Source organism: Podarcis raffonei, chromosome 16 (assembly GCF_027172205.1).
Source record: "Podarcis raffonei isolate rPodRaf1 chromosome 16, rPodRaf1.pri, whole genome shotgun sequence".
In the NCBI taxonomy this organism is placed as follows: domain Eukaryota; kingdom Metazoa; phylum Chordata; class Lepidosauria; order Squamata; family Lacertidae; genus Podarcis; species Podarcis raffonei.
The window spans coordinates 243,888-269,628 of NC_070617.1; the positions used below are offsets into that span (position 1 = coordinate 243,888).

At 53.2% G+C, this 25,741-nt stretch overlaps 1 protein-coding gene and 1 long non-coding RNA gene across 2 annotated transcripts; both read right to left on the reverse strand.

Moving 5' to 3' along the window:
• Positions 1–1,182: 1,182 nt before the first annotated feature.
• On the reverse strand, positions 1,183–13,192 carry CRABP2 (cellular retinoic acid binding protein 2). The gene is made up of 4 exons (XM_053368624.1): positions 12,768–13,192; positions 5,665–5,843; positions 2,232–2,348; positions 1,183–1,710 (listed from the first exon to the last, which is right to left on the reverse strand). Exons 1-4 carry the CDS (start codon positions 12,835–12,837, stop codon positions 1,660–1,662), a joined length of 417 nt encoding a protein of 138 aa, XP_053224599.1. The 5' UTR covers positions 12,838–13,192; the 3' UTR covers positions 1,183–1,659.
• A 5,069-nt stretch (positions 13,193–18,261) lies between these two features.
• Positions 18,262–23,496, reverse strand: LOC128403657 (uncharacterized). The gene is made up of 2 exons (XR_008327991.1): positions 19,329–23,496; positions 18,262–18,645 (listed from the first exon to the last, which is right to left on the reverse strand). It is a non-coding gene; the product is annotated as an uncharacterized LOC128403657 (long non-coding RNA).
• Between the last annotated feature and the right edge of the window lie 2,245 nt (positions 23,497–25,741).

Here is a 25,741-nt window from a genome sequence, read left to right on the forward strand (position 1 = left end):
TAACCTTGAGAATGGGGGTGTGTGTCTATGGCAGATCAGAGATAAAAAAATAAATCACATAAGAAGAGACCCTCTGCTGGATTAGGCCAAAGGGGCTCCTCTTCTCTCAGTGTTCACATATACCTAGGATAGACTGCCTCTGGACCTGGAGGCTCCACAAGAGCGCCAGAAGAACCTGGCTGCTGCTAGATCAGGCCAAAGGGGACCAGCAGGTCCAACCGCCTCTTTTCACAGTGAGCAACCAGACACCACAAGCGGACTCTGATCCCAGCAGCAGCAGCAAGACTCTCCCAGTCTGGGACTCAGAAGCATCACTGCCTCCCAGTTTGGGCAGAACACAGACACCCTGGCTAGTAGCCCCTGGAGAACATGCAGGGCTCAGAAATGCCACTAGCAGATTTGTTTCAAAAACGAGGGTCTCTCTTCCCAACACTTTCTGAGTGAAACATGCCAGAGGTCTGACTCTTTCCTGGATTTTGAGGGTGCAGCTGAACCATTTATGTGCATGGCCTTTTTTGTGTGTGTGGGGGGGGACATCTTTGGAAGCAAAAGATCAAGAGGAAGAAAAAAGGGCAAGGCAGACAAAAATGTAGACACTTTTTTAATGAGACATTTATTAGGAAGGAAGCAAACATCAAAGAGGTGGCTTTGAACAGGAGACCCAGTGCTCACACAGGGAGTGGGGTGGGGGTGGGGTTTGTTTTGGGGGAGGGAGGAAGTGGTTATATCCTTTTTCTTCTTCTTTTGTTAGTACAAGGGTAGCAAATAAATACTTTTAAAAAATCCTAGCAATTAACACAGAAGGTCCAGAGGTAAGAAGGCATCTCAATTTGGTGGGTGACACTCAGCTAAATTACACCTTTGACGCTAACGAGATCCGGTGGCCCAGAGGGGCAGGGCTGGCCTTCAAGATGCCCAGCGTGAAATGAAATGGAAACCTGGACAGCCTGTTTGGTTTTAGTTCCCTTTCCCGAGATGCTGAGCAAGAGGGGGCTCAGAATGCAGGGGTTGCGTCAGGGGGCCCAGGAAAATGGCAGCCTGGCATAACAGAAGAGCAGAGGTGGAGGGGGCTCTGAGGGTCATCCAGTCCAGCCCCCAGCAATGCAGGGATTTCCTTGGGAGGTGCAGGGGTGGGGAGACCGGGCTGTGCCCCCCTCATCCCGTCTAGCGCCCACAAGAGGGAGGAAAAGAGAGGGCAGGGGGACTCTGGCACACACACACCTCCCCCCAGTCTGTTCCCAAATCCCACGACCGGATTCTGAAACAAGGGGGTTCTCTGTCTGCAATGCCCAGGGCGGCAGGCTGGAAGGGGTGGGGGTCACGGACCCTTAGCAGACAAAGGGAGGCTGGACCCCAGAAGAGACTGGAGGGAGGGGGAAAGGCTGCTCTGATGGGGCGGGGGGGGGGCATCACAAGGACAGAGCCTGCTTTATCCGCCCCCTGCCCCTCTCAGGCCGGAGGGAATGTGATGAAGAGCCAGCTGCTCTGCTTAAGTCTTTCTGCATGTAGCACTCTCTGAGCATGGGCAGAGAGCGAAAGGGTGATGGGGAGGGCAGGCACGGGGGGGCTGCCATGACCCAGAGTGGAAGATCCCTGCCCATTGGACCCTGCTGCCCCTGCCTCCCCAAATCCAACCGCCACCCCACAAGCAGGCCTCGCTCACTCCCGGACGTAAATCCTTGTGCAGACAACATCGTCGGCCATCATGGTCTGGAAAAACAAAGAAAGATGAAATCAATGAGAGCAAAAACGAGAGAGAAGGGGGGGTGTATCCCTCCAACAGTCCTCCTTAAGGTGTGGGCAGGGACATTGCAATATGGGGGAAAGTTGTTCAGCCCCCAGGCTGGCCCCACCTGAAACAGACTGTGTGCCTCACTCAGGGTGGGGAGGAGAGGCAGCACCCCGGGTTCTCAGTTCTGGAAACCAAATTCCTGGGCTGAGGAAGACTTGCAGGGGCCCCGTTCCTCGTTTCCTACTTTCTAAGAGTAAGTCTGCTCTGCTTCTAAGTCAAAGGAGGTGCAAGGGGTCTAGCCCAGGGATGGAGCCCCTGCCTGGCATGCAGAAGGCCCCTGGCTCCATCCTCACCAACAGCATCTCCAAATAAAGCTTGCCAGGAAGTGTCAAGAAAATGGAGCCAAGCACTTTCCTGTGTCCCTGCTCAAGTGTCCTAAACTGCAAGGGTGTGTGTGTGTGTGTGGACCTGGGGGTGGGAGGGAGGGAAGTTCCCTTACCAGAATGAGCTCCCCATCGTTGGTCATCTCCCTGGACCAGCCTGTCTTGGGGCCGTCGCCTTTCAGCAATCGCTGCTCACAGACCATCTTGTTGTTGCTTTCCCACTTGGCCAAACTCTGTGGAGAGAACAAAGGGGGGGAGAGCCCCCCCAGCCAGTGAGATGTGGAGCCTGCCAGCAGCCGACAAAGGACTGACCCCCTCCCCATCAAACCCCCCACCTCTGCCCCCAAAAGGCACTCATTTGTCACTCGGCAGGCAGCCGGAGCTGGACGAGGGCAACTGGCTCCCCCCACCCAATTTAGGCTGACAGCTCCATCCATCATCTCCAAAGGGCTGGCCAGGAAGGGGGAAGGGGGGCAGCTGGTGGAAGAAGGGAGCCGGCAGCCTGCAGCCCCCAAGTCCTTTGGGGATCTAAATCATCTCCGTCATGGTCCTCAGCATTTATTATCGATAAAGGGGAGCCAGCCCTGATGAAAATGAGCTGGGGTTCAAGAGGCAATTGCTCAGAGGTCAGAATATCGTCCTCCTTCCCTCTGGCAAAAAAATAAATAAATGGAGAGGTGCATGTAAGAGCTGTTGCCAAGGAGAACACGACGTACTGGTTAGAGAAATCAGGGAATTGTAGAGTTGGGAGGGACCCCAGGGGGCAACTAGCCCAACCCCCTGCAGTGCAGGAACCTCAGCTCAAGCACATGAGAGAGGCGCCACCCAACATCTGCTTGAAAACCTCAGGCAAAGGAGAGTCTGCCACCTTCCGAGGTCGTATCCACTCCGCTGCCAAACGGATCTCACCACCAGACGGTTCTTCCCAGGTTTTAGTTGGAATCTCGTTTTTTGCCATTTGAATCTGTTGGTTGAGGTCCAGCCCAGCAGAGCAGAAGAAAACAAGTTTGCTCCAAGGCAACTGGGCCAGAAGTGCAGAGGAGACCTGGCCAGCTCAGAGCCCAGCAAGGCTGCTCAGACCCAAGCTGGTTTGCGGGAAGAAGAACAAGAGTTTGGACTTGATAACCCACCTTTCACTCCCTTAAGGTTGGCGGTTTGAATCCATGACAGGGTGAGCTCCCGTTGCTCGGTCCCTGCTCCTGCCAACCTAGCAGTTCAAAAGCACATCAAGTGCAAGTAGATAAATAGGTACCGCTCCAGTGGGAAGGTAAACGGCGTTTCCGTGCGCTGCTCTGGTTCGCCAGAAGCGGCTTAGTCCTGCTGGCCACATGACCTGGAAGCTGTACGCCGGCTCCCTCGGCCAGTAAAGTAAGCTGAGCGCCGCAACCCCAGAGTCAGCCACGACTGGACCTAATGGTCAGGGGTCCCTTTACCTTTAAGGAGTCTCAAAGCGGCTAACAATCTCCTTTCCCTCCTTTCCCTTCCTCCCCCACAGCAAACACTCTGTGAGGTGAGTGAGGCTGAGAGACTGCAGAGAAGTGTGACTGGCCCAAGGTCACCCAGCAGCTGCATGTGGAGGAGCGGGGAATCGGACCTGGTTCACCAGATTATGAGTCCACCGCTCTGAACCACTACACCACACTGGGAAGAAATGCATCAATGTGCCTAACAGTTGGGGGAGTTTGGAGTGCCTGGCGTGACAAACAGGAGAGGAAGAGGGGACCTCACGGCCATCTTCAAATATATAAAAGGCCGTGATGTTTGTTTTCTGCTGCTCCAGAAGGGAGGACTCGAACCCGTGGCTTCAAATAGCAAGAAAGGCAATTCCAACTAAAGAACAGGGAGAACTTTTCGGGGTAAGAGCTGCTTGACTGTGGGGTGGTCTGCCTGGGAAGGTGGTGGTCTCTCCTTTGCTGGAGACTTTGAAGCAGAGGTCAGCTGGGCCTCTGCCAGGGAAGCTTCAGCCGATACTTAGCCCTGCCATTCTGTGATTCTTTGTAGTATTTCGTCAGGAATGATGGGGTGGATGTGGATTGTGGCTAACATCTGCAGAGGCTCCTTCCCAAAGGAGAGGTGGGGGCCACAGGCGTGCAGATTGTAGGTCTTGGAAAGGGCCAGGGTCTTGGGAGAGAGAGTGAAGGAAACCTTCTCTCCCCCTCCTTTCTCAGACATAACCTTATAAATTTCTTTCAGGCTGCCTCTCACACCTTTTCACCAAACTAAAAAGATTCTCCAAACTAGAAAGTCCCAAATGCTGCAGCCTTCCTTCCCAGGGGAGGGTCTCCATCCCCTCAAACATTTCGCTTGCCCTTTTCTGAACCTTTTCCAAGTGTGCAATATCCTTTTTGAGGTGAGCAGTACAGCTTTCCAAATGTGGTCGCACCGGAGATTGGTATAATGGCATTACGATGCTGACAGTTTTGCTTTCAGTTCCTCCCATAAGGATCCCTCAGGACAGGACCACAAAGGACCCTACCGGACCCCCGTGGGGGAAATGCAGCAACTGGGGGAGGGGAGGGGGGCTCCTCCCCCTTGCTTTGTGCAGCAAAGTTCAGAGCCCTCCTCCCTCCATTCCCAGGCCAAAGCCCAGCTGGGAAGAAAAGCTTTGCCGAGAAATATTGGACACGGGAGTTAGGGGAGCCCCAAAGGACCCCCCTTGCAAAGCCAGGATCCGTCCAAGAGAGGGCAGGATGGGGATCTGGGAATCCAAGAGGCAAAGGAGGAGGGTTACAGCTCAGGGAGAGAGACCCTACTTTGCCGGCAGAAGATCCTGTGTTCAGTCCCAGATGGTGTTTGCAGGGGGGGAAATATCCCAAGACTGAAACCAGAGAGCTGCTGCCAGCCAGTGCTGAGCTACATGAGCCAATGGTGCAATGCAGTTTCAGAGACTCATGGGATTGTCAAGTTGGGAGGGACCCCAAGGGTCATCTAGTCCAGCCCCCTGCATCACGGCTAAAGAATCGCTGACAGGTGGCATCCAACTTAAAAACCTTCAAGGATGGAGAGCCCACCGCCTCCCAGGGAGTCTGTTCCCATGTCAAACAACTCATACTCTCAGAAAGTTCTCATTGCCCCAAATTTAATCCATCCTGAACCAGGAGGACTGGAATCTGGTTTTATTTGTAGACAACACACTGTAGCTCATTTGGAGAGTCCCTGCTCTGCCAGGTCCCAGGTTCCATCTCCACTGGCAGGGTCTCCAGGGAGGTTTTGGGGGACAGCCTCTTCCTTGAACCCTGGACAGCTGCTGCCGGCCAGTGTAGGCAACACTGCTAAATGCACCCAAAGTGACGTGGCAAAAGGGAGCTTCCTGCACTTCTGGTATCGGCTGCTGAGGCCCAAAGGCTGACGTCAAGCAGAGCAGCTGGAGAGAAGCAGATCCAGCCCAGTTTTGACCCACCAAGGAAGAGAATTGATGCTCACCTCCCCCCCCCCTTGAGATCTCTGTCTTAAGTTCCGTTTCTCCCTTGGGCAACAGAGGGTGGCCTGCAGGCCTGGAGCGCAGGATCACTGGCCCCCTGGCCCCCCTCTCCCCTCCCTGCCCCTCACCTTGCAGGGTCTCCCGTCCACCGTCTGCTCCTCGAACTCTTCCCCAATCTTGAAGCTGATCTCGGTGGTGCGGACGGTGGTCGAGGTCTTGATGTAGAAGGACTCCCCGTCCTGCTTGATCTCCACGGCCGGCTTGGAGGCGGCAGCCACAGCGATCTTGCGGAGCATGACATTGACGCCTGGAACGAGACAAGGCAACAGGGAGTGAGGAGAAGGCAGGTGGTGGCAGAACATAAGGAGAGCCTGACAGATGGATTAGGCCAAAGGGGGCCCACCTGGCCCAGCCTCCTCTTCTCACCAGTGGCCAAATGCCCCTATGAACCTAGGAACTCAGATAGACTGCCTCTGCACTGGGAGGTTCCACAAGAACGTCAGAAGAGCCCTGCAGCTGCATCAAGCCGGTGGGGGGGGCACCCAAGACAGGAGAGTCGGAAACTCAACAGCATGGACGGAAAGGGACCTCACCCACCCCCTTGCCTTCCGTTCTTCCTTTCTCCCCATTGAATTTCAGGGGGAACCCCTCCTTGGGGGGCTATGGGAAAGAGCAGCACTCAGGGCCTTGTGGGTGCAGAATCAGAAGGAGGTAGACAGGCAGCCCCTCCTGAAAAACACACAATTTGGCCATGTCTGGGGAAGGCAGACTCAACTGACATTTAGTGTATTTTGGGTGCGCCTGTTTCTTCCGTGACCTTCCTGGATCAGATTGAGTCACTGGGAAGTCAGTCTTGCACCCACAGCCATGTCTCATCACAACAGCTTTCCAGAGAGAGAGAGAGAGAGAGAGAGAGAGAGAGAGAGAGAGAGAGAGATGCATGCAGAGGCAGCGTTGACACAACAACCTTGCACAAGTGTGCAATTGTGCAACAGACGGGCGAGGAAGGAGATGGCTCCGCACTGTAAGCGCCGTGAGAAAAAGAGGCTCCATCGGCTTATACTGGCGTAGCCCCACTGAAACCCCATGGGGCTACACCACCCACAGGACCGCACCTGCAATTGGTGGGAAACTGGCAGATGAGGGTGCTTGTCTGAATTAATGGGTCATTCAGAGTTTTGCTCCGATTGTCAAATTCAGCCTCTTGGAAAAAAATGAGCCAAAGTCAGTCCTTTGTTTTCCTGGTTCTGCCTGCAGAGGTGGCGCAGCTGTAGGAAAACTCACCCTTTCAGGGAGAGAGAGAGAAATGGGAGCCATCTCCCTGCCTGCCTCTGGGAACAATTATTGCAAAGGGAAATATTATTGCACAGCCCAGAGGCGTTCCAGGGTCCAGGCGGTGCCAAATTTCCCTTTTCGAAGACTGATTACAAGATGTGAACAGAGATTGTAATTTTATTAGGGGAGTGGCAAGGGTAAGGCCCTCATGAAGGGAGAGGGGAGAGAGAGACTGCCTGATGTTAGAAAGGATTTTTTAAAAAGGAAAATAAATTGGCATGTGGGGTTGCCAGGCCTGGAGTGCAGAGAGGAAAGTTTTCTCGCGGAGAGAGCAGAGGGATAAAAGTTTTCCGCTCTCTCTCCTCATGCTAGAAGGGGTGAACATGCAGTGGTGCTGAATGCTGGGAGGCACCAGGCAGAGAAGAGAAAGTCCTTTGTCACACATTGCAGAGTTGATCTATGGAACTCCCCCCCACAGGAGGCATAGATGGGCACCAACTGGGACGGTTAGACAAATCTGTGGAGAATAAGGCAATTGACAGCTGCCAGCCAGGATGGCTCTGTTCTGCCCTCCACCGTTGGAGCAGCAATGCTTCTCAAACTCTTGTCCTCCAATCCTGCTTGCGGGTTTCCCAGGAGAGGCACCTGCTTGGCCACCGTGAGAAGAGGAGGCAAGAATAGCTGGGCTCTTGTGGTCTTGCAGCCACTGGCAGGCCGTTGTGCAATTGGTGAGGTTGGTAGGGAAGAGAAACCTTTGCCCAGCTCCAATAAAAACCACCTTTAAAGGACCTGGAGCCCTGCCTCTCCGTGACCCTCATGAGTGAGGGTTAGAGGACGGCCACCCGCCAGGGATGCTTTAGTTGTGATTCTTGCATTGCAGGGGGTTGGACTGGATGACCCCCTGGGGTCCCAACTCTACAATTCTATGGCCCTCTCAAAGCAGTGAGAAAGAGAATGAGAGGGGGGGGAGAGAGCAGCCCCCCTCTTTGCGCTGCTAAAATGCCCATAAAACGCAGCTCGGAGGTGGAGAACCAGGCCCCATTACTCCGTGGGGAAAAAGAGAGTGAGATTTAACAATGCTTTGGCAGCCAAGGTCTCCCCCTCCTCAAATCGGTTTCCTCATTCCAGCCCCTCCCCATGCCGGCTGATTCCCGCTTCCCCCTCCCCAACATCTGAGCCTTTCTGCCCGAATAATTCAGATATGGGGGAAAGGGGCGGCTGCGTGCAGGGGGGCGGGCGGGCTGAGGAGTGAAATATAAGCATGTGATAATTATCCCAAAGTATGTTGCACAAGCCCCCTAACCTGGAAAGTATTTGCTGTGACCAGCGCAGGGAGATGGGAGGGGAGGGAAAGGAGGTTTTCCTGGCGAGAAAACGAAAAAATGAAAAATACTAATAAATTGGTGGGTTGGAATTCGCCTCCCTCGCGGGGTGGGGGTGGGGAGAGGTGTTGCCCCATTTTCTTCCCCTCGATTTTGAGGGCCTCGTCCTCCCCCCCAAGTCCTGCTCAGAGCATTGCATGCCAAGCGGGTTTCAGTTACGGGGCCTCAAGGTGGTCTCTGGGGTTCGGAAAGGAGGGAGCGAGGCAGATCCATTCTCTCTCTATTGTTCCCGGAGAAAGAGGCTGGGGGCGGAAAGGGAATCTCTGCCGCTAATGCAGCCGGAGGGATTTTCCAAGAGAGGTAGGATGGCATCAGCCAGAGCGAGATGGAAAGATTTAAACTTTTCACTCATTCACGCCTGCCAAGATTGAAGCCCACGCTTTAGATGCAATTCAGGTCAGTTGTTGGCACACGAACACACAGGCTCTCGTTTCTAAAGGTTTCTAGGCCTCGTGGATGCGAGGGATGCACACCCAAGCTAGGCCTCTAAGCCGAGGTGGGATGGCCATCTGCCAGGGATGCTTCAGCTGCGACTCCTGCATTGCAGGGGCTGGACTGGATGACCCCATGGGGTCCCTTCCAACTCAACCCTTCTATGATTCTGTGTATTGCTACCCAGAGCTCCCAGAAGCACAGCTGAGCATCCCCACCGCAGCCCCTCCATCCCCTGACTCTCCACCCCCTGACTGGCAGCACCTCTCCAGGGTCTTGGGCAGGGGTAGAAAATGGAGGGGGTTGAACCCAGGACCTTCTGCATGCCAAGCAGCCACCCCACCGCTGCGTCAGGAGAGCCCTTCCCTGTTCCCAGCTGGGCTGCCTTGGCTCAGCTGGGAGAAGGTTGCAGAGAGGCAGAAGGGGAGGGGCAGGGAAGGCCTTGGACCTGCTGTCCTGTGGAGTTGGGGGCCAGGTAGGAGTCCCCCCAGCCCCCCCTCCTTAAGCTGCCTCCCTGGGCTGGATCCCAGCGGGCTGCATCAAAAGACAAACACACCCAGGCTCCTCCGACTCGCCTGTCGCCACCTCCCCACCCCCAGCGGTGTGCGCAACCTCCTGCCCGGCAGATGGCAGGGAGTGCCAGGGGTCAGCAGTCGCGGCCCCTTCGTCATGCCCGGCCCCCATCGGGCATTATTATTAGGAGAGCGGCAGGAGGGGAGGCCAAGCCTGCCCCACGCCTCCTTCTCCGCTGGGGTGGGGAGAGGTTATTTCAGGAGGAATTTGTCGCTGTGGCGCTCAGAGCCAAAGGCCAGGGAACCCAGCAGTGCGCAGGCCTCCATCGCAGGCGGGATGCAAGAGCGGCCTGCCCCGGGGCCAGCTCAGAGCACGGGCCACTCCTGGCACGTGGCCTGGATGAGGCCCTCCGCCAACTCCTCGGGAGCAGACCGATCCAGTCGCAGGAGCAAAGGAAACAGAGTCGTACGAAATCAGCCCATCCAGCTCAGCACTGCCTACACTGGCTGGCAGCAGCGGGTGTCCAGGGTTTCGGGAAGAGTTTATTCTCCCCAGGCCTTTCTGAGGTTGAACCCGGGGCCGCCTGCACAGAAAGCGGGTGCCACTAAGAAATGAAGGTCCTTGTTCTTATTGTTCCAGATCATTATGTTCTATTTTAAATGGGGGCATAAGATGCTATATAGAAGTCATGCCATCTAGGCTGCTATAGCCTGCACAGACTGGCAGCAGTGCCTTCTCTGCAGGTTCTTAGGCAGGTTCCCAGCCCTACCTGGACATGCTGCCAGCGAAAGTTGCACCCGGGACCTCCTTCTGTTGGAAATGCTGGGGTGCAGCTCAGCTTACACGAGGGGTCAGCAACCTTTTTCAGCAGGGGGCCGGTCCACTGTTCCTCATACCTTGTGGTGGGCCGGACTATATTTTTTTGGGGGAAATGAACGAATTCCTATGCCCCACAAATAACCCAGAGATGCATTTTAAATAAAAGACACATTCTACTCATTTAAAAACATCCTGATTCCCAGACTGTCTGCGGGCCGGACTGAAAAGGCGATTGGGTCAGATCCAGCCCCTGGGCCTTAGTTTGCCTACCCCTGTCTTACACTAAGCCATGGGGAGAAAGAATCATAGAATTATGGAGCTGGAAGGGACTCCCGAGGGTCATCCAGCCCACCCCCTGCAAAGGAGATGGGGAGAGAGAGAGAGAAAGAAGAACCTCCAAGCTTCTGAGACCATCTTTCTGACCTGTCCTCAAACACTAGACAGATACACCTGGGGCTGCCAACCTCCTGATCCCATCCTGGGAGGAGATCCCTCTCCTTTGTCTGTTTCTCCTGCAGAGACAATGTGGATTTCTGAACCTCCAACTCACTGGGACAGAACTAGGAATTCTTTCCTATCCAGCTCCCATTTCTCATGATGATCTTGGCTTCCTTGCTTCTGGCTCCAGAGCGCTGGCTTCCAGGGACCTATGTGTTCCCCCGAGGGATTTGGGGGCGCAGCTCAAGCAGCCAAAAGCAGCTCCTTGCCCTCTCCATAGGATGGCTCTGTTCTGTGGTGCTTCTGAATAATCCCAGTTGGAAGGAAGTACTTGCCGATTTCCCACAGGCAACTTTCCAGCCCCTGTGAGGGCAGCAATCTGGGCTAGAGGGACCAGGGGCCTGATCCGGCAAGCGGTTCTTATGTTCACAGCAACCTTTTTGTTTTCAGGAGCTGCACTCTAAAGGGGATACAACGTGCCTTTTGTGGGGGTGGGGGGCAGGGGGAAGCCACCCATGAGAAGGTGCTTTGGCCAGAACTGCCCAGCCCCACTGTGGATCCTGTCCAGCAGGAGACTGGCTGGGTAGTGGGGTCTTCACAATTCTGCAAGGTTGCAATCCTGCCACGAGGCGCCCAGAAGACCCAGATGGCTCTCAGGCAATGCCAAAAGGGCTGAGCCCTTTGCACACACAACCGCTTCCAGGGATCTGCCATTTTTCCCCTCTGAGTCCTGAGTTTCCCTCCTGGTTCTGGATGTGGCTTCCAAACCCTTTCAGAGGCATCGAGGTGGTGACTCAGCCGGCCACGTCAGAGGACAGGCAAAATGGGATATGAGGATTTTATTGGGGGGGGGCAGGGGTGGAATCCTAGGAAAGACCCAGACGGTCAGTTCGCCTGAACCCACCAAATTAAAATCTCATTTTAAAATAAAACAAATGGCTGGTCAGCCTTAAGAACAAACAAACATGGATTGTGAAATTCCTGCTGCAAAACTTAAACAAGTGCTGAGATGGTGGGGGCAGGGAGGGGCCGTGCTAAAAAGGAGGGGGCTCATTTAGCCCAGCATCCTGCTTGCCCTGCCTGCTACTTTGGATTAGCAGTCTGAGGTAGACTGCTCCTGACCATGGGGGCTCCACCAGAGCTATCAAGACTGATGGCAGTGGATGGATGCCTCTCCCCTCAATTCTCTATACAAAAGGGCAATATATGGGTCTCCTGCAGAGCCATTGTCGAAAAGGAAAGACCTGCCATGGTTACACAGTGGGAGGGGGCAGCAGCGCTAAAAAAGCCCCTTTCTCTAATAGAATTGCCCAGAGGGGCGGGGGTGCGCTTTCTAGCCTGGTGTCTCACGGGTCCCCAAATGGCAAACTCCTCCGGAGTGGCAATGCAAATTCTCAGCCGCGCTTCCCTCCCTCGCGGGGCTGTCGTGAGGATAAAGCGGGGTTGCCGTTACTGTGAGAGAGACAGTCGAGGAGGGGACCTCCTGCCTCCCGCCACGCCCCCCCCCGCTAAGTGGGGTTCAAGTCCCATCAGGCTATGTGGGGTTCAACTCCACTGGGTCGAAGCCCACCAGCGCTCCCGGCTCCATCCGCCTAGGCTGGCAGGAGAGGAGCCGCCCTCCGCCTGACCCACCAGGGTGGTCCTTACAGCTGTTCACACGTTACAAAATCCGGTGGCTTCTCCTCCCCGCAAGAAGCGGAACCCCAGACGCCCCCGCAGGGCGATCGCTCCAGTCGCAAACTTTGCTTCTGGGCTGACGGCGCGGGACACGGAGGCGGGTGCGTTCTTCTAAACACGCGTGAACACGCTGAAACTCCGAAATGGGAAGACGCGGGTCTGCAGGTTCTCCCCCTGCATGCAAATTAAGGCTCCCAACTGCACCCCCTTCTCTTCCCCACCCCAAAAATATCCTCCAAGGCTGCACATTGGGAACCTCAGGCGCCCGACCCCAAACAGCCCCACATCCTTCAGAAAGCAGGAGCCACGGGTGCGCCAGACCTCTTCTATCTCTCCCGCCCCCCAGGTTATCGAAAAACAGCAGGTTTTAAGGTTGCAGAGCTGGAAGGGACCCCTAGGGTCATCTAGTCCAGCCCGCTGAGATGCAGGAATCCAGAAGGCGGCTCCCACTCCACATATGCCCGGATCCAAATATTGGAGCCATCCGGAAAGCCCCATTCTGTTAGAGGAGGGGGAGCCCTCCTCCCAGGGCGGCCTCGGCGCGCGCCCCTGCCGGGGGGGGGGACGCATCCAGAGAGGGGTCTAAATATAGAGGGGAAATAGAGCCGCTTTCGCAGGAGCGTCATCGGCTATTTCTTAGGCGCTGGACTCAGCCCTTCCCAGAATTCAGCCTCCCCCTCGGGCGCCAGACTCACCCAGAGCCTTCAGCAGCTCCTCGAAGTTCTCCGAGCTCTTCATCTTCCAGTTGCCGGAGAAGTTGGGCATTTTGGGGCGGGCTTGTCCGGCGGCGGGAGCGGCAGCAGCGGCGGGAGACCGGCCGGCAGGCGGAGACGGAGGCGCTGCGCGCAGGTGGGACTCTCGGCTCCCTCGGAGGAAGCGAGCAGCCTCCGGAGCCAAGAGCAAGGGCGCTGCTGCTGCTGCTGCTGCTGCTGCGTCGCCTCTCCTGCGGATCGGGGCCCTCCCGCGCGGAGTTTTGCTCCCGCAGAGAAAGGATGGAGGGATGGTGCGAATGAAAGAGAGCGACGGGGTCCTGCGCTGCTCGGTCTCTCTCGCTTCCCCTTCGGAGCCTTTTCTCCCTCCTCTGCTCTGCCTGGTCCCTCCCTCTCTGCCCCAACCATGCCTCGGGGAGGGGGAGCCGGAGCAACGTGATCCCACCCCCTCAACTGCCCCGCCCCTTCCCAGGCCCACCTGGGTCCCGCTGACTGACCCTGCCCCAGAGCAGGAGGGGAACAGCCCTCCCCAAAGCCCGGTTTCCCCCTTCTCTGTGGCCGGGGCTGCCGGGCTGCTACCTGGCTGCCTGCGAGTTCTCTCCCTAGGAAGCTGGAGGGCGAGGCTGGACCAGGACTAGCCTCCTGCCTCCGCCTTCTGAACTTTAGCGAACTCTCTGCGCTCCCGCACCCTCGGCATCTGCTTCCAGAATAAATAGCGTCTAAGTCATCTCTTTTGACGGGCCTGTTTCTGGAAAAGGAAGATGGCCGCGATTTCTGCACGGCAAGGGGTTGGACTCGATGGCCCTTGGGGGTCCCTGCCAAGTGCCAACTCTGCAGTTCTACGATTCCACGACCATGGCCCGGGTTGGCGTTAGCCCCTGCTGGCAAAGTGGATATGGTCTCGTGGGTGGAGAGGGGAAGACCACGGAATGAAGCCAGGACAAAGGGGCGGGGTCCATGTGGCTGCAAATCTGGAACAGGTCCTCCGGGGGCGCCATAGAAGTGTAGGATTGGAAGGGACCTCGTGAGTCATCTAGTCCACCCCTGAAATGCAGGGATCACAGATCAAGGTGCTGAAATCGTATCTCTTTATGGATTAAACTACAGTCCCTCTGATTCTTTGCTGGCTTTAACTGTATGGTGCAGCCAAAGAAAGCGAATAAATAGTGCCCGAGTTTCCTTTTCCTCCTCCCTCCAAATCCCTTTTCCTTTCCTGCCATGTCTTCTTAGAATGTAAATCCATAGGGCACCAACCACATTTGCCAGCTGCTCTGGGATATGCATATCAGATTTGGGCTCAGATGCACTTCCTCTTCAGGAAGCCCATCTGCAGGGAGACCCAGGCTAGAGGGTCAGACTAGGACCTGGGGGGGGGTGTGGGTTCAAATCTCCACTTGGTGTGACCTTGAGCCCCACGGTCCCTGCCTCTCGGTCTAACTTACCTCACAGGGTTGTTGCGATGAGTTAAATGAGGAGGCAGGAAACCATGGACTTCTGTGCGAGAAGGGTAGAATATATGTGCAAGAGCAATTAAAATCAGAATCTATAAGGGCCAGCTCCCCCTCCCCATTTCAGAAAAAGCAGAAATCTTCTCAGTTGCTTTGCACATGATAAAAGTGCAAACGTCTGGCATCAATCCACATATTTGCGCAACCTGCGGAGGGTTCTTCCAATGGGAAACGGGAAATTAATGGGGGAAAGAAAGAAAGAAAACTGGTTTTCATACTCCCCCCCCCCCTTTCCGTTGATAGATCTTGAAATCCCGAATGTTCAGTGGAGGTGATGGTGTGTCGCTTCCCCCAAAGCTGTGCCATCTATCGATTACACACACATGCAAACTACATACCCATGAAAAAAAATGATTTCTGTGCCAGGAGTGAGGAATTAATTTAGAAGCAACAATTAATCTAACTGTTGCTCATTCAGCAAAGTGCCCCCACCTCAAATTTAAAGCAATTAACGAACGTTGAACATTACATTAAGGGAAGTCAAATTAACCCAAGCAATGAATCAGAAAGCAGACTTGCTGAGACTACAAAATTCAGGTTGCGGAAGGGGTGACTCCTGGACTCGTGCCCGAGGCCCAGGAACTCCGTGCTAAACTCCCAGACACAATGGTGGGAGGGGCTTCTCTTTAGGATTGGGACATTTCCACATTATAAGGAGTGGGAATTATTTCAGCTTCAGGTCTGGGCACACCTGGGATTAAAAATCTGAGGAAGTCACAGGGTGGATATGAGACCTGTGTGAAATCAGGCCTCCCCCCCCCTTTTAAAATAACTTTTATCATAAGAAAAGCAAGAAATAATCTTCCAAAATGACATATACAGCATTGATGGAACCAAACACATTGCCCATGCAGTATGATACAGAATTTCTGGGACAGGTGAGGAGGAACGGGTTTCTGTTTGGGGCCTCTGCCATTTAGGTAGCTCAGTCCTTTAGAATAAAAGAATTGCAGAGTTGGAAGAGACACCGAGGGTCACTGAGTCCAACCCCTGCAATTGCAGGAATCTCAACCAGATCACCCAGGACAGATGGCCCCCCAACCTCTGCTTAAAAACCTCCAAGGAGGGAGAGTCCACCACCTTCTGAAGAAATGAATTCCCCCTTCGAACTGCTCCGACCCCCAGAAAGTTCTTCCTGATGTTTGGTTGGAATCTCCTTCCTTGTCATATGATTACACACACACACACACACACACACACACACACACACACACTTTTATTAGTTTTTTTTAACATATCATTTCCAACAATCTTATAACATAACTTCTTATACAATATTTTAGACTTCCGTCAACACTTCTGATGATTTTCCATTCTTTATCACTTATTCTGCATTTCTTGATTTCTCTATTATCCTTCATTAACTAATAGTTCTCTTCATAGTCTTTCTTGCAATATTTCAAATACTCCTCCTTACAAAACCTCTTGCAATCCTACTAGCATAATCTGTTCATTACAATTACTTTTCAAATAGTTCATATATTTACTCCAGTCTTCTAAGAATCTCTGGTCCTGCAGGTTTCGAATCCTTCCTGTTAATTTATCCAGTTCTGCATAGTCCATCAATTTCATCCACCATTCTTCTTTCTTCAGTAATTCTTCTTGCTTCCATTTTTGTGCCAATAATATTCTTGCTGCTGGTCATTTGATTCCATTGGTTTGGGTCGTCCCCCCTGGAGCAGCAGAAAAGAATCTTCTCCCATCTTCCTTGGGGCAGCCCTTGAGATATTTGAAAACGGCTATCCTGTCACTTCTCTTCTCCAGGCTAAACACCCACGACGGCTCCTCGCAACTCTTGCCTTCCAGACCCTTGATCATCTGAGCCTCCCTCCCTCCTTCCAGCTCCCATGCCCTCCTTCCACTGGGGTGCCCAGAACTGGACCCGGGATTTCAGCTGGGGTCTGACCAAGGCAGAACAGAGCGGGACTATTCCTTCCCCTCATCTAGACACTTTCTCTTTAATGTCATGGCCCCCAACTCTAGGCGAATGTTGTGATGTCTTTGAAGGAAACTTTTATAGGTCCCCTACGTGGGCACACCTGGTTGCTATGCGTGTCTCATCATCTTCATAATTAATAAAAGAGATACCTTCACTCCAAGTTGCTGACAAGGAGTTTGCCACGACCGGGTTTCCTCGCTGCCTTAAGGGGAGTGTGTCAGTTTCTCCGTTACACTGCCAAGTCCCAAAGTTTAGCACACACCAGTTCTGGATATTGAGTCCCAAGGCAATTTTCCAGCACAATGAAAACACTTTGTACTGCCAGGAAGATGAACCTCATCAAGCCCTGAAAGGGTGCTTCTCCCGCACTGAGAAGGGTCTGGCTGGTGCTGGATCAGGCCAAAGGGAGCCCATCGAGCCCAGCAGCCTCATCTCACAGCGGTTAAATGCACCTAAGAATCTAGGATTGAGATAGACTGCCTCTGGACTTGGAGGTTCCACAAGGACATAAGCAGAACCCGGCTGCTGGATCAGGCCAAAGGGGACCAAATGCTCATGGAAACCTGCAAGCAGGATTCAAGCACAAGAGCAACTCTCCCCTCCTGCGGGTTTCAGCAACTGGTATTCAGATGTATTGCTGCCTCTGACATCCTTCGCCTCCATGAATTTGTCCAGCCCTCTTCACAGTCACCCAAGTTGGTGGCCCTCACTGCCTCCGGTGGGAGGGAGTTCCACAGTTTAAGGATGCGCTGCATGAAGAAGGATTTCCTTTTCTCCATCCTGAATCTGCCAACATTCAGCGTCACTGGATGTCCACCAGTTCTAGTGACCATCTTGGCCATCGTGGAGTTTGGAAGACCCTCTCCCTGCCTCGCAGGCCTTTTCCCACCTGGCTTGGGAGGACGGGGCCCGGACTGACTCCAGCTGCAAATGCTGAGGCTGCTGAACAGACACGTTGCCATGATCAAACTTAATCCTTGTATCTTTATCTTAGATCTTATGATGATTTATGTGGAAATTGTTATTTAATTGAGCACGTTTGATGTTTCGTTTATTGTTTATGACTACCTTTATTATGCATGTAAGCAGCCTTGAGCATGGGCTGAACTACGGCAGGCGGGATACAAATAAAGTTCTGCATGCATGCAGAGGGGAGGGGAAACTCTTCTCTGCCTGCCTTCTCCATGCCATGTCCCCTTGCCACTTGAGAAGGGAGGCAGAAAGAGCCAGCCAGGCCACAGGAGACTTGGGCAAGGCCGGTGGCTTTGATTTTAACTCACCTGCCCTTTAGGAAACCTTCGAAGCAGCCAGGTTCCTCCTCCTCGTCTCTCAGCCTGGCTGCCTGCCTGGGCTGTTCAGCTTCCTCCCAGAGGGCAGCTTGTTTCCACATGCCCAAGTAGATCACCAGGTGAGCTGCCGTAAGAAAAGTTTGTCTGTCTGGTGGATTTAATAATCCCGCTCTGGGCTAGGCGGGGAGATAAGCCATTTTCTCTCTCCGACTTTCCCAGGGGGATGACGGAGCCTGAAGGAGTTAATAATAATAATAGGAATAATAATAATAGGAATAATCTACAGAGGAGAGAATGCAGGGCTGACCACAAGGGTGTCTGAGTAATGCTGGCAGGGATTTTGCTGCTTTCTCCGGAGTCATGGGGGATCATCTCCACAAAAGCAGATGGAGGAGTAGCCTGGAAAGGGCACAAGAATCTGCAGTGACATCAGAGCTTCCACAGCCCAGCGCAGGCGACACAGGGAGGGAGGGAGCCATCAGATCACAGCTGTCCCTGTGGCCCCGGGTGCAACCCGAGATCCATTTGGCACCCAGAGACTCATGACACGGACACACGCCTTGCTTCCTCTTAATCATCATAGGATTGTAGAGTTGAAAGGGATCCCCAAATGCCATCTAGTCCAGCCCTCTGCAATACATGTACCACAACTCAAGAATCCCTGACAGATGACAGACTACCAGGAAGGGCGGTTTTGTTTTTTCAATTCTCTGTCCTCCCTCCAGTTTCTTCTTTTCTCTCCCTCTCTCCCATTTGTCGTTTTGCTTCACGGTCACCCTGAAGCAGACCTGTGATTAATCCAGCAACTTCCTCACTGCCTCCTTTCAAATTGCTATTAAATCTGAATTTGGAAGAGTTGTGCACAGTTAGGAAAGCAATCAAACAGCTAAACAAGGGCAACAGAGCCTGCGCTGTCCATGACGATGTTGCTACATTAAGTTGACAGAGAAGCAGCATATTAAAAAGGATATATGGCTTTCAGCTTCTGCAGAGAGACCTGGGATTAATGCCCTGGGTCCCTGTGGCCCCACTGCTGCCAGTGGTGGTGGGGAACAGCAGGGAAGGTAGATGGATCCGTGGTCTGACTCTGATTCAGGAAGCTTCCCGCATTCCTCCTTAAAGCAGGTCTTTAATCAAAAACGAAGATCATGGCCACTGGTCCCATCACCTCCTGGCAAATAGAAGGGGAAGAAATGGAGGCAGTGAGAGATTTTACTTTCTTGGGCTCCATGATCACTGCAGATGGTGACAGCAGCCACGAAATTAAAAGACGCCTGCTTCTTGGGAGAAGGGCAATGACAGGCCTAGACAGCATCTTGAGAAGTAGAGACGTCACCTTGCCAACAAAGGTACGTATAGTTAAAGCCATGGTTTTCCCAGTAGTGATGTATGGAAGTGAGAGCTGGACCATAAAGAAGGCTGATCGCCGAAGAATTGATGCTTTTGAATTATGGTGCTGGAGAAGACTCTTGAGAGTCCCATGGACTGCAAGAAGATCAAACCTCTCCATTCTGAAGGAAATCAGCCCTGAGTGCTCACTGGAAGGACAGATCGTGAAGCTGAGGCTCCAGTACTTTGGCCACCTCATGAGAAGAGAAGACTCCCTGGAGAAGACACTGATGCTGGGAAAGATGGAGGGCACAAGGAGAAGGGGGCGACAGAGGATGAGATGGTTGGATAGTGTTCTCGAAGCCACAAACATGAGTCTGACCAAACTGCGGGAGGTAGTGGAGGACAGAGGTGCCTGGCGTGCTCTGGTCCATGGGGTCACGAAGAGTCGGACACGACTAAACGACTAAACAACAACAACAAAAAATCAAAACCACGAGGACTGGACTCTTCTTACTTTACTTCAAGGGAGAGGGCCAGAGCTCAACTTGGCATGCAAAATGCCCCCATTTTAACCCTGGACATCTCCAAGCAGAGCTGGGGAAAATCCCCAGGGAGACACTGCCAGTCCGTGCAGTTGATACTGAGCTGGCTGGACCCATCCTCTGGCTCTCTAAAGAACTTACGGTAATAGCTAAGAAGAGGCTGCAGAATCAAATTAATTAATTAAACCTTCTACAATGCAGGAGTATGGGAAGTGGGTGGCGCTGTGGGTTAAACCACAGAGCCTAGGACTTGGTGATCAGAAGGTCGGCGGTTTGAATCTCCATGACGGGGTGAGCTCCCGTTGCTCAGTCCCTGCTCCTGCCAACCTAGCAGTTCGAAAGCCCATCAAAGCGCAAGTAGATAAATAGGTACTGCTCTGGCGGGAAGGTAAACGGCATTTCCATGCGCTGCTCTGCTTCGCCAGAAGCAGCTTAGTCCTGCTGGCCACATGACCCGGAAGCTGTACGCCGGCTCCCTTGGCCAGTAAAGCGAGATGAGCCCTGCAACCCCAGAGTCGGCCACGACTGGACCTAATGGTCAGGGGTCCCTTTACCTTTACTTTACAATGCAGGAATCTTCCTCATGAGATTGCACCACCCTGGCAATCCTCTCCTCCACACATTTTAACCCCTCTGTGGGCATTCCCCATACCCTCCAACATTTCTCTGATGAAAATAGGGACGTCCTGTTCAACAATAACAACAACATATATGTCAGCCATTAAACATTAAAAAACATCCCTATACAGGGCTGCCTTCAGATGCCTTCTAAAGCTTGTATAGTTACTTATTTCCTTGGCTCTGGGGTCGCATAACTCCACACCCTCCAACATTTCTCCAATGAAAACAGGGACATCCTAAGGAAAAGTGGGACACTCCAGGATCAAATCAGAAACCGGGATGGCTTCTGTAAATCCAGGACTGTCTTTGGAAAATAGGAACAGTTGGAGGGTCTGAGGTCCCCAGGGCTGCAGAGGAAGACTCTGGGCTCCTCCGGGCAGCCTGTTTATTCCTCTTCTGCAGAATCACTGAATTGTAAAGGTGGGTGGGACACCAAGGGTCATCTAGTCCAACCCCCTGCATTGCATTTGTTGTACAAAGCTTACAGGGAGGTCAGACTGGATCTGATCTTCACCAAGCGTTTCTTCTGAGTTGCTTGCAGGATGCTGACCCCCCTTCCCGCTAAGGTGATTCTTCACCCCACGCCTTTCAGTGCACTTCCCCCGTCCCTTCGCTAACCACAAAAGCCTGTTTGTTTTCAAAGGTGGATTTCTTGCACCACGGAGGCTGTAATCCACTTTTATTGCACAAACCGACAATTGCCCTGAAATCCCTCCTGCGAAATGTTGACAGCCTGGAGGACAGAGGAGGGTGTGACAGACGAGGCCCCTGGCTTGCCGGATGCCAGCCAAACCAGCCATACCTGCCCCTCTCCCTGCTGCCCCTGCCCTCACTGTGGGGTCCCTGCCTGGCACCTCCTGGGCCCAGCACAGCCGACTCTGGGAGGCCCCAGGGAGACGGAGCGAGACAGATCCAGCTCTGCTGGGAGTTGCCCTCTGCTGTGCCGGCTGGGCCTGTCAGGCTGGAAAAGGGAGACTCAAGCGGGAGAAGAGGCTCTTGGAAGGAGTCTCGTCTTGGCAGTGGCTGGCAGAGAGAGAGGAGGCTGGCATCGAGGCTGCGGCATCACCGCGGTGGTGCCCTGGGGCAGGGCCAGGGCTGGGGCAGGAAAGCAGAGGAAGGAAGCCACCCAGGAACTCAGGAACAGAGCCATCTGCTGGCAAGCTCACAGAAGCATACAACTGTAGAGCTCTAGTCCCGCATCCTGCTCTCCCGGTGGCCAAATGCCCCTGAGAACACGGGAATCCAGGTGGACTGCCTCTGGACCTGGAGGTTCCACAAGGACACCAGAAGGGGCTGCAGCTGGATCAGTGGTCTGTCTGCTGCAGCATCCTGTTTCCTGTGGGAGACCCTCGTTGAACCAAAGGCAAACTGTTGCGGAAACTCTGCAAATGCCATCCTGGCAGTCAAGATAACCCCACAATTAATAGGGAGTTTTTGTAGCAATGCACTCATATATGTTTAGATTCATTTGCTCTGATATACCGTAAGCTAATGGGCTGGCTCCAATGGGGGCTTGGGGTGCTCTGGGCCCAGAAAGGGGAGCAATCTGTAAGATTTGGCTGTTTGCCCTTTGCCCTCATCTGGGCAGGTGAAGGCGATGGGAAGTCCTGGCCAAAGTGACAGATACTGCTTGGTGTATAGAGACGTAGGCAAGTTTGCTTGGGTGCAGACATGCCGCCTCTTTGCTGTGTTGTCCGTCCCGTGTCTCTAAAGGCCAGGAGACCTGGCCGGCTGATTTGATGCAAGACCATGCCTTTATTTTATTAAGGCACTAGAACTGATCCCTCTGGAGTTTTGGACACCCTTCTTTGGTATCCTTGCACCCAGCCGCTCCCAGGAGCCCTCCTTTGGGCCAGGAGATCAGGACCAAGCCACAAGCAGGACCTGAGTGCAAGAGCAACTCTCTCTCCCTGCGGTTTCCAACAAACTGGCGTTTGGAAGCATGGATGCCTCCAGCTGTGGGGACAAAGCGCAGGCATCCTGGCAAGTTGCCATTGGTAGCCCTCTCCTCCTCCACGGATTTGTCGGATCCTCAGCTTGTCTGAAACCCTGGAGATCCCCTGCTGCTGCCAGTCAGTGCAGACAATGCTAAGCTGGATGAACCAGTGGTCAGACTCTGCATAAGACGAACTGGAAGGTGCATAGAGGAGAACGACCAAGAGGATGGAGAGGGGACATGAGAGCCGTCTTCAAATATCTGAAGGGCTGCATCATGGGATTTGGAGCCAGCTTGCTTTCTGCTGCTCCAGAGAGGAGGAACCAAACTGTTGGATTCAAATAACAAGAAAGGGGTTAGGAATAAATTTCTGATGGTAAGATCTGTTCAGCAGTGGAAGGAGGTTTTTAAGCAGGAATCAGGTGGCCATCCGTGAGGGATTCTGTGGCTGAGATTCCTGCATTGCAGGGGGTGGACTAGATGAGCCTTGGGGTCCCCTTCCAAGCCTAGGATTCTAGGAGAGCTTCCTATCAGGAGGAAGAGGAAGCTTTCTTATAGGACCCTGTTTTTCTGATTCCTATCAGTGGAATCCCCCCCCCCGCAAGCTCCTGGAAGACTCAAGAGAGCAGTGGAATTGACTGCACCAGCCAGCAAAGTCCTTTGTCCTTGTCAATTTTGCAAGGAAGGAAGGACAGATGGACAACTGAGGCAATTGATCCGCGGCTTCCCGTCTTTGTTTCGAAGCCCAAATGACTTGGTGCCCAGCGGGTGCCAGGAGATGCCGGCCGAAGGGTGAGCAGCGCAGCCTCCTCTCCGCCAAGATGGCTTGCCATTTGCCTGTGATATCTGACATTCACGGGGAAATAGGAGAGAGGGAGAGAATTTTATTCTGTTGTGCAAAGTTTACTTTGGCTCTGGATTTGGGACGAGGTAAGACGATTAACTGCTTATGTTAGAGTTAAAAGGGAAAGAAGGCAAATTGGGGGGGGGGTGAGGGCCCTATTCAAAGCAGGATCAAGTCTTGCTGCTCTTTTGGGCTTTGCTCCAAGATGGGGGGGGCAGGGGGCAACCGTGGCTGAATGGTCCTTCGCCAGGCCTTGAAGTAGCCTCCCCCCCCAACTAGTGGCTAATCAGAGAAAATGGCAAATGGGGGGATGTGGGGGGCATCCTCTTTTTTCTCTCTCCAGAGAATCTAGACTTTCCAGTCCTGGTGTTTTGTGAGGGGCAAGGAGGTGTCACCTGTCTCCCCCCCAAAAAACCTCTGCCAGCTCCAAGAATAACCCCCTTCTCTCTCTCTCTCTCTCTCTCTCTCTCTCTCTCTCTCTCTCTCCCTCTCTCTCTCTCCCACCCCCCAACCTTCTTCATGCATGTTTGGGCAATTTTGTGACACAGGATCTCCCCCTCCCCAACCCTGCAAACTGTGCCTAATCCCCCAGGAATGAGGGTGTGGGGTGAGAAGGGGGCCCAGCAGACACCTCTGGGCCTGGATGCGGATTCTCTGTGTTCCTCCTAAGCCTTGAGAGCAGAGCTGTCACCAAAGATTTGCAAAGGGCTGGGGGGGGGGGGAGAGACGGACACACAATTCCTACACACACACACACACACACACACACACACCCCAGAACAAATACTGCTTCCATCTGAGAAGCATCGCTTACAAAACTTATCTCACAAAAGTCTCCCTTCATTTGCTGGGGTGTCATTTGAGACCCCCAAGTGGGTGTTTTCAGCTCAATGTAGCTCACATGGACACCAGGATTCAAATGTTTAGCCGCTACCTCCTCCCCCCCCCCCCCCACGAGAGCGGCTGAGCTGGGAGCAGGCAGAAGTCTCCTGACACCCCCCTTCCGGCCTGCGCAGAGCAGCTGAACCCCCTGTCTCCCCAATAAACAACACTCCTTGCGAGGACTCCACTCACTTCTTTAAAAGACACCCTTCTCCCTGTCTGTGGCTGCCTTGCATAAAACTGGAAAATTGCAGAGTTGAAAATGACCTCAGGGATCATCTAGTCCAACCCCTGCAATGAAGGAATCAATTAAAGCATCCCTGCAGGTGTCCATCCAACATCAGTTAAAAAACCTCCAATGGAGCATTCCTCCTTGTTGTTGTTTAGTCGTGTCCACCTCTTCGTGACCCCCTGGACCAGAGCATGCCATGCACTCCTGTCTTCCACTGCCTCCCTCAGTTTGGTCAAACTCATGCTGGTAGCTTCAAGAACACCATCCAACCATCTCATCCTCCGTCCTCCCCTTCTCCTTGTGCCCTCCATCTTTCCCAACATCAGGGTCTTTTCCAGGGAGTTTTCTCTTCGCATGAGGTGGCCAAAGTATTGGAGTCTCAGCTTCAGGATCTGTCTTTCCAGTGACCACTCAGGGCTGATTTCCTTCAGAATGGAGAGGTTGGATCTTCTTGCAGTCCATGGGACTCTCAAGAGTCTCCTCCAGCACCAGAATTCAAAAGCATCAATTCTTCGGCGATCAGCCTTCTTGATGGTCCAGCTCTCACTTCCATACGTCACTACTGGGAAAACCATGGCTTTTACTATACGGACCTTTGTTGGCAAGGTGACGTCTCTGCTTTTTAAGATGCTGTCTAGGTTTGTCATTGCTTTTCTCCCAAGAAGCAGGCGTCTTTTAATTTCATGACTGCTGTCACCATCTGCAGTGATCATGGAGCCCAAGAAAGTAAAATCTCTCACTGCCTCCATTTCTTCCCCTTCTATTTGCCAGGAGGTGATGGGACCAGTGGCCACGATCTTAGTTTTTTTTATGTTGAGCTTCAGACCATATTTTGTGCTCTCATCTTTCACCCTCATTAAGAGTTCTTTAATTCCTCCTCACTTTCTGCCACCAAAGTTGTGTCATCTGCATATCTGAGGTTGTTGATATTTCTTCTGGCAATCTTAATTCCGGCTTGGGATTCATCCAGCCCAGCCTTTCGCATGATGAATTCTGCATATAAGTTAAATAAGCAGGGAGACAATATACTCCTTTCCCTTACCTCCTTAAATCATGCAATGCACTTCATGAGACTCAAGTGCTGTCCAATTAACCCCAGTGCACTTGGGGGAGCTGCTGCAGCCCTCTAGCTCCTCCCAGGGCCCCCTGCATTCCTCTCTGTGCCCCATTCTTCCCCTCCTTGCTTGGGGGCTTCTTCCTCTTTGGCTCCAGGAGCTGAGCTTGCATTAAAGAGGGCAACTCTGCTGAGACTTGGCATGGCACCTTCAACAGCACACCTTAAATCCTGGGTCTAGACAGACCTCAATCCTCCCGGAGCCTGGAGATTTCCTGGCCTACCTGCAAGATAAATTACAGGCCTCTTTTCCTACGAGTGGAATACCCAGCCAGGAGTGGAGGAACCCCCTCGGCTGTGGAAGCCATAACAAAGGGCATTCAGGAAAGAGAGTCATCCCACTGGCACAAGACCCCAAGTCTAAGCAACAGTCCAAATCCAGATCTACTCCAAACCTTACATTTACTTCCTTTCCCCAAGAACATAGGCCAGGCATGTCCAAAGTCCGTTTCGGGGGCTTAATCCGGCCCCTGTGGCAGTCTATCTCCTGGGGTAAAATCCTTAAAAAAGCTCAACAATTTCAATCCTAAAGAAAGGTCAACAACTTTGGCCGGCCCCCACGCATGTTCACTGCATCAAATCTGGCCCTCTTTGAAGAAAGTTTGGGCACCGCTGATCATAGGCCTTTTACTCACCTTGCCCCACCTTCCGCTTCCATCCCTCCTGCAGGTGCCATGTAAGACTCCTTCTGCATTTGCGAGAAGCCAGTCGTTTAGTATG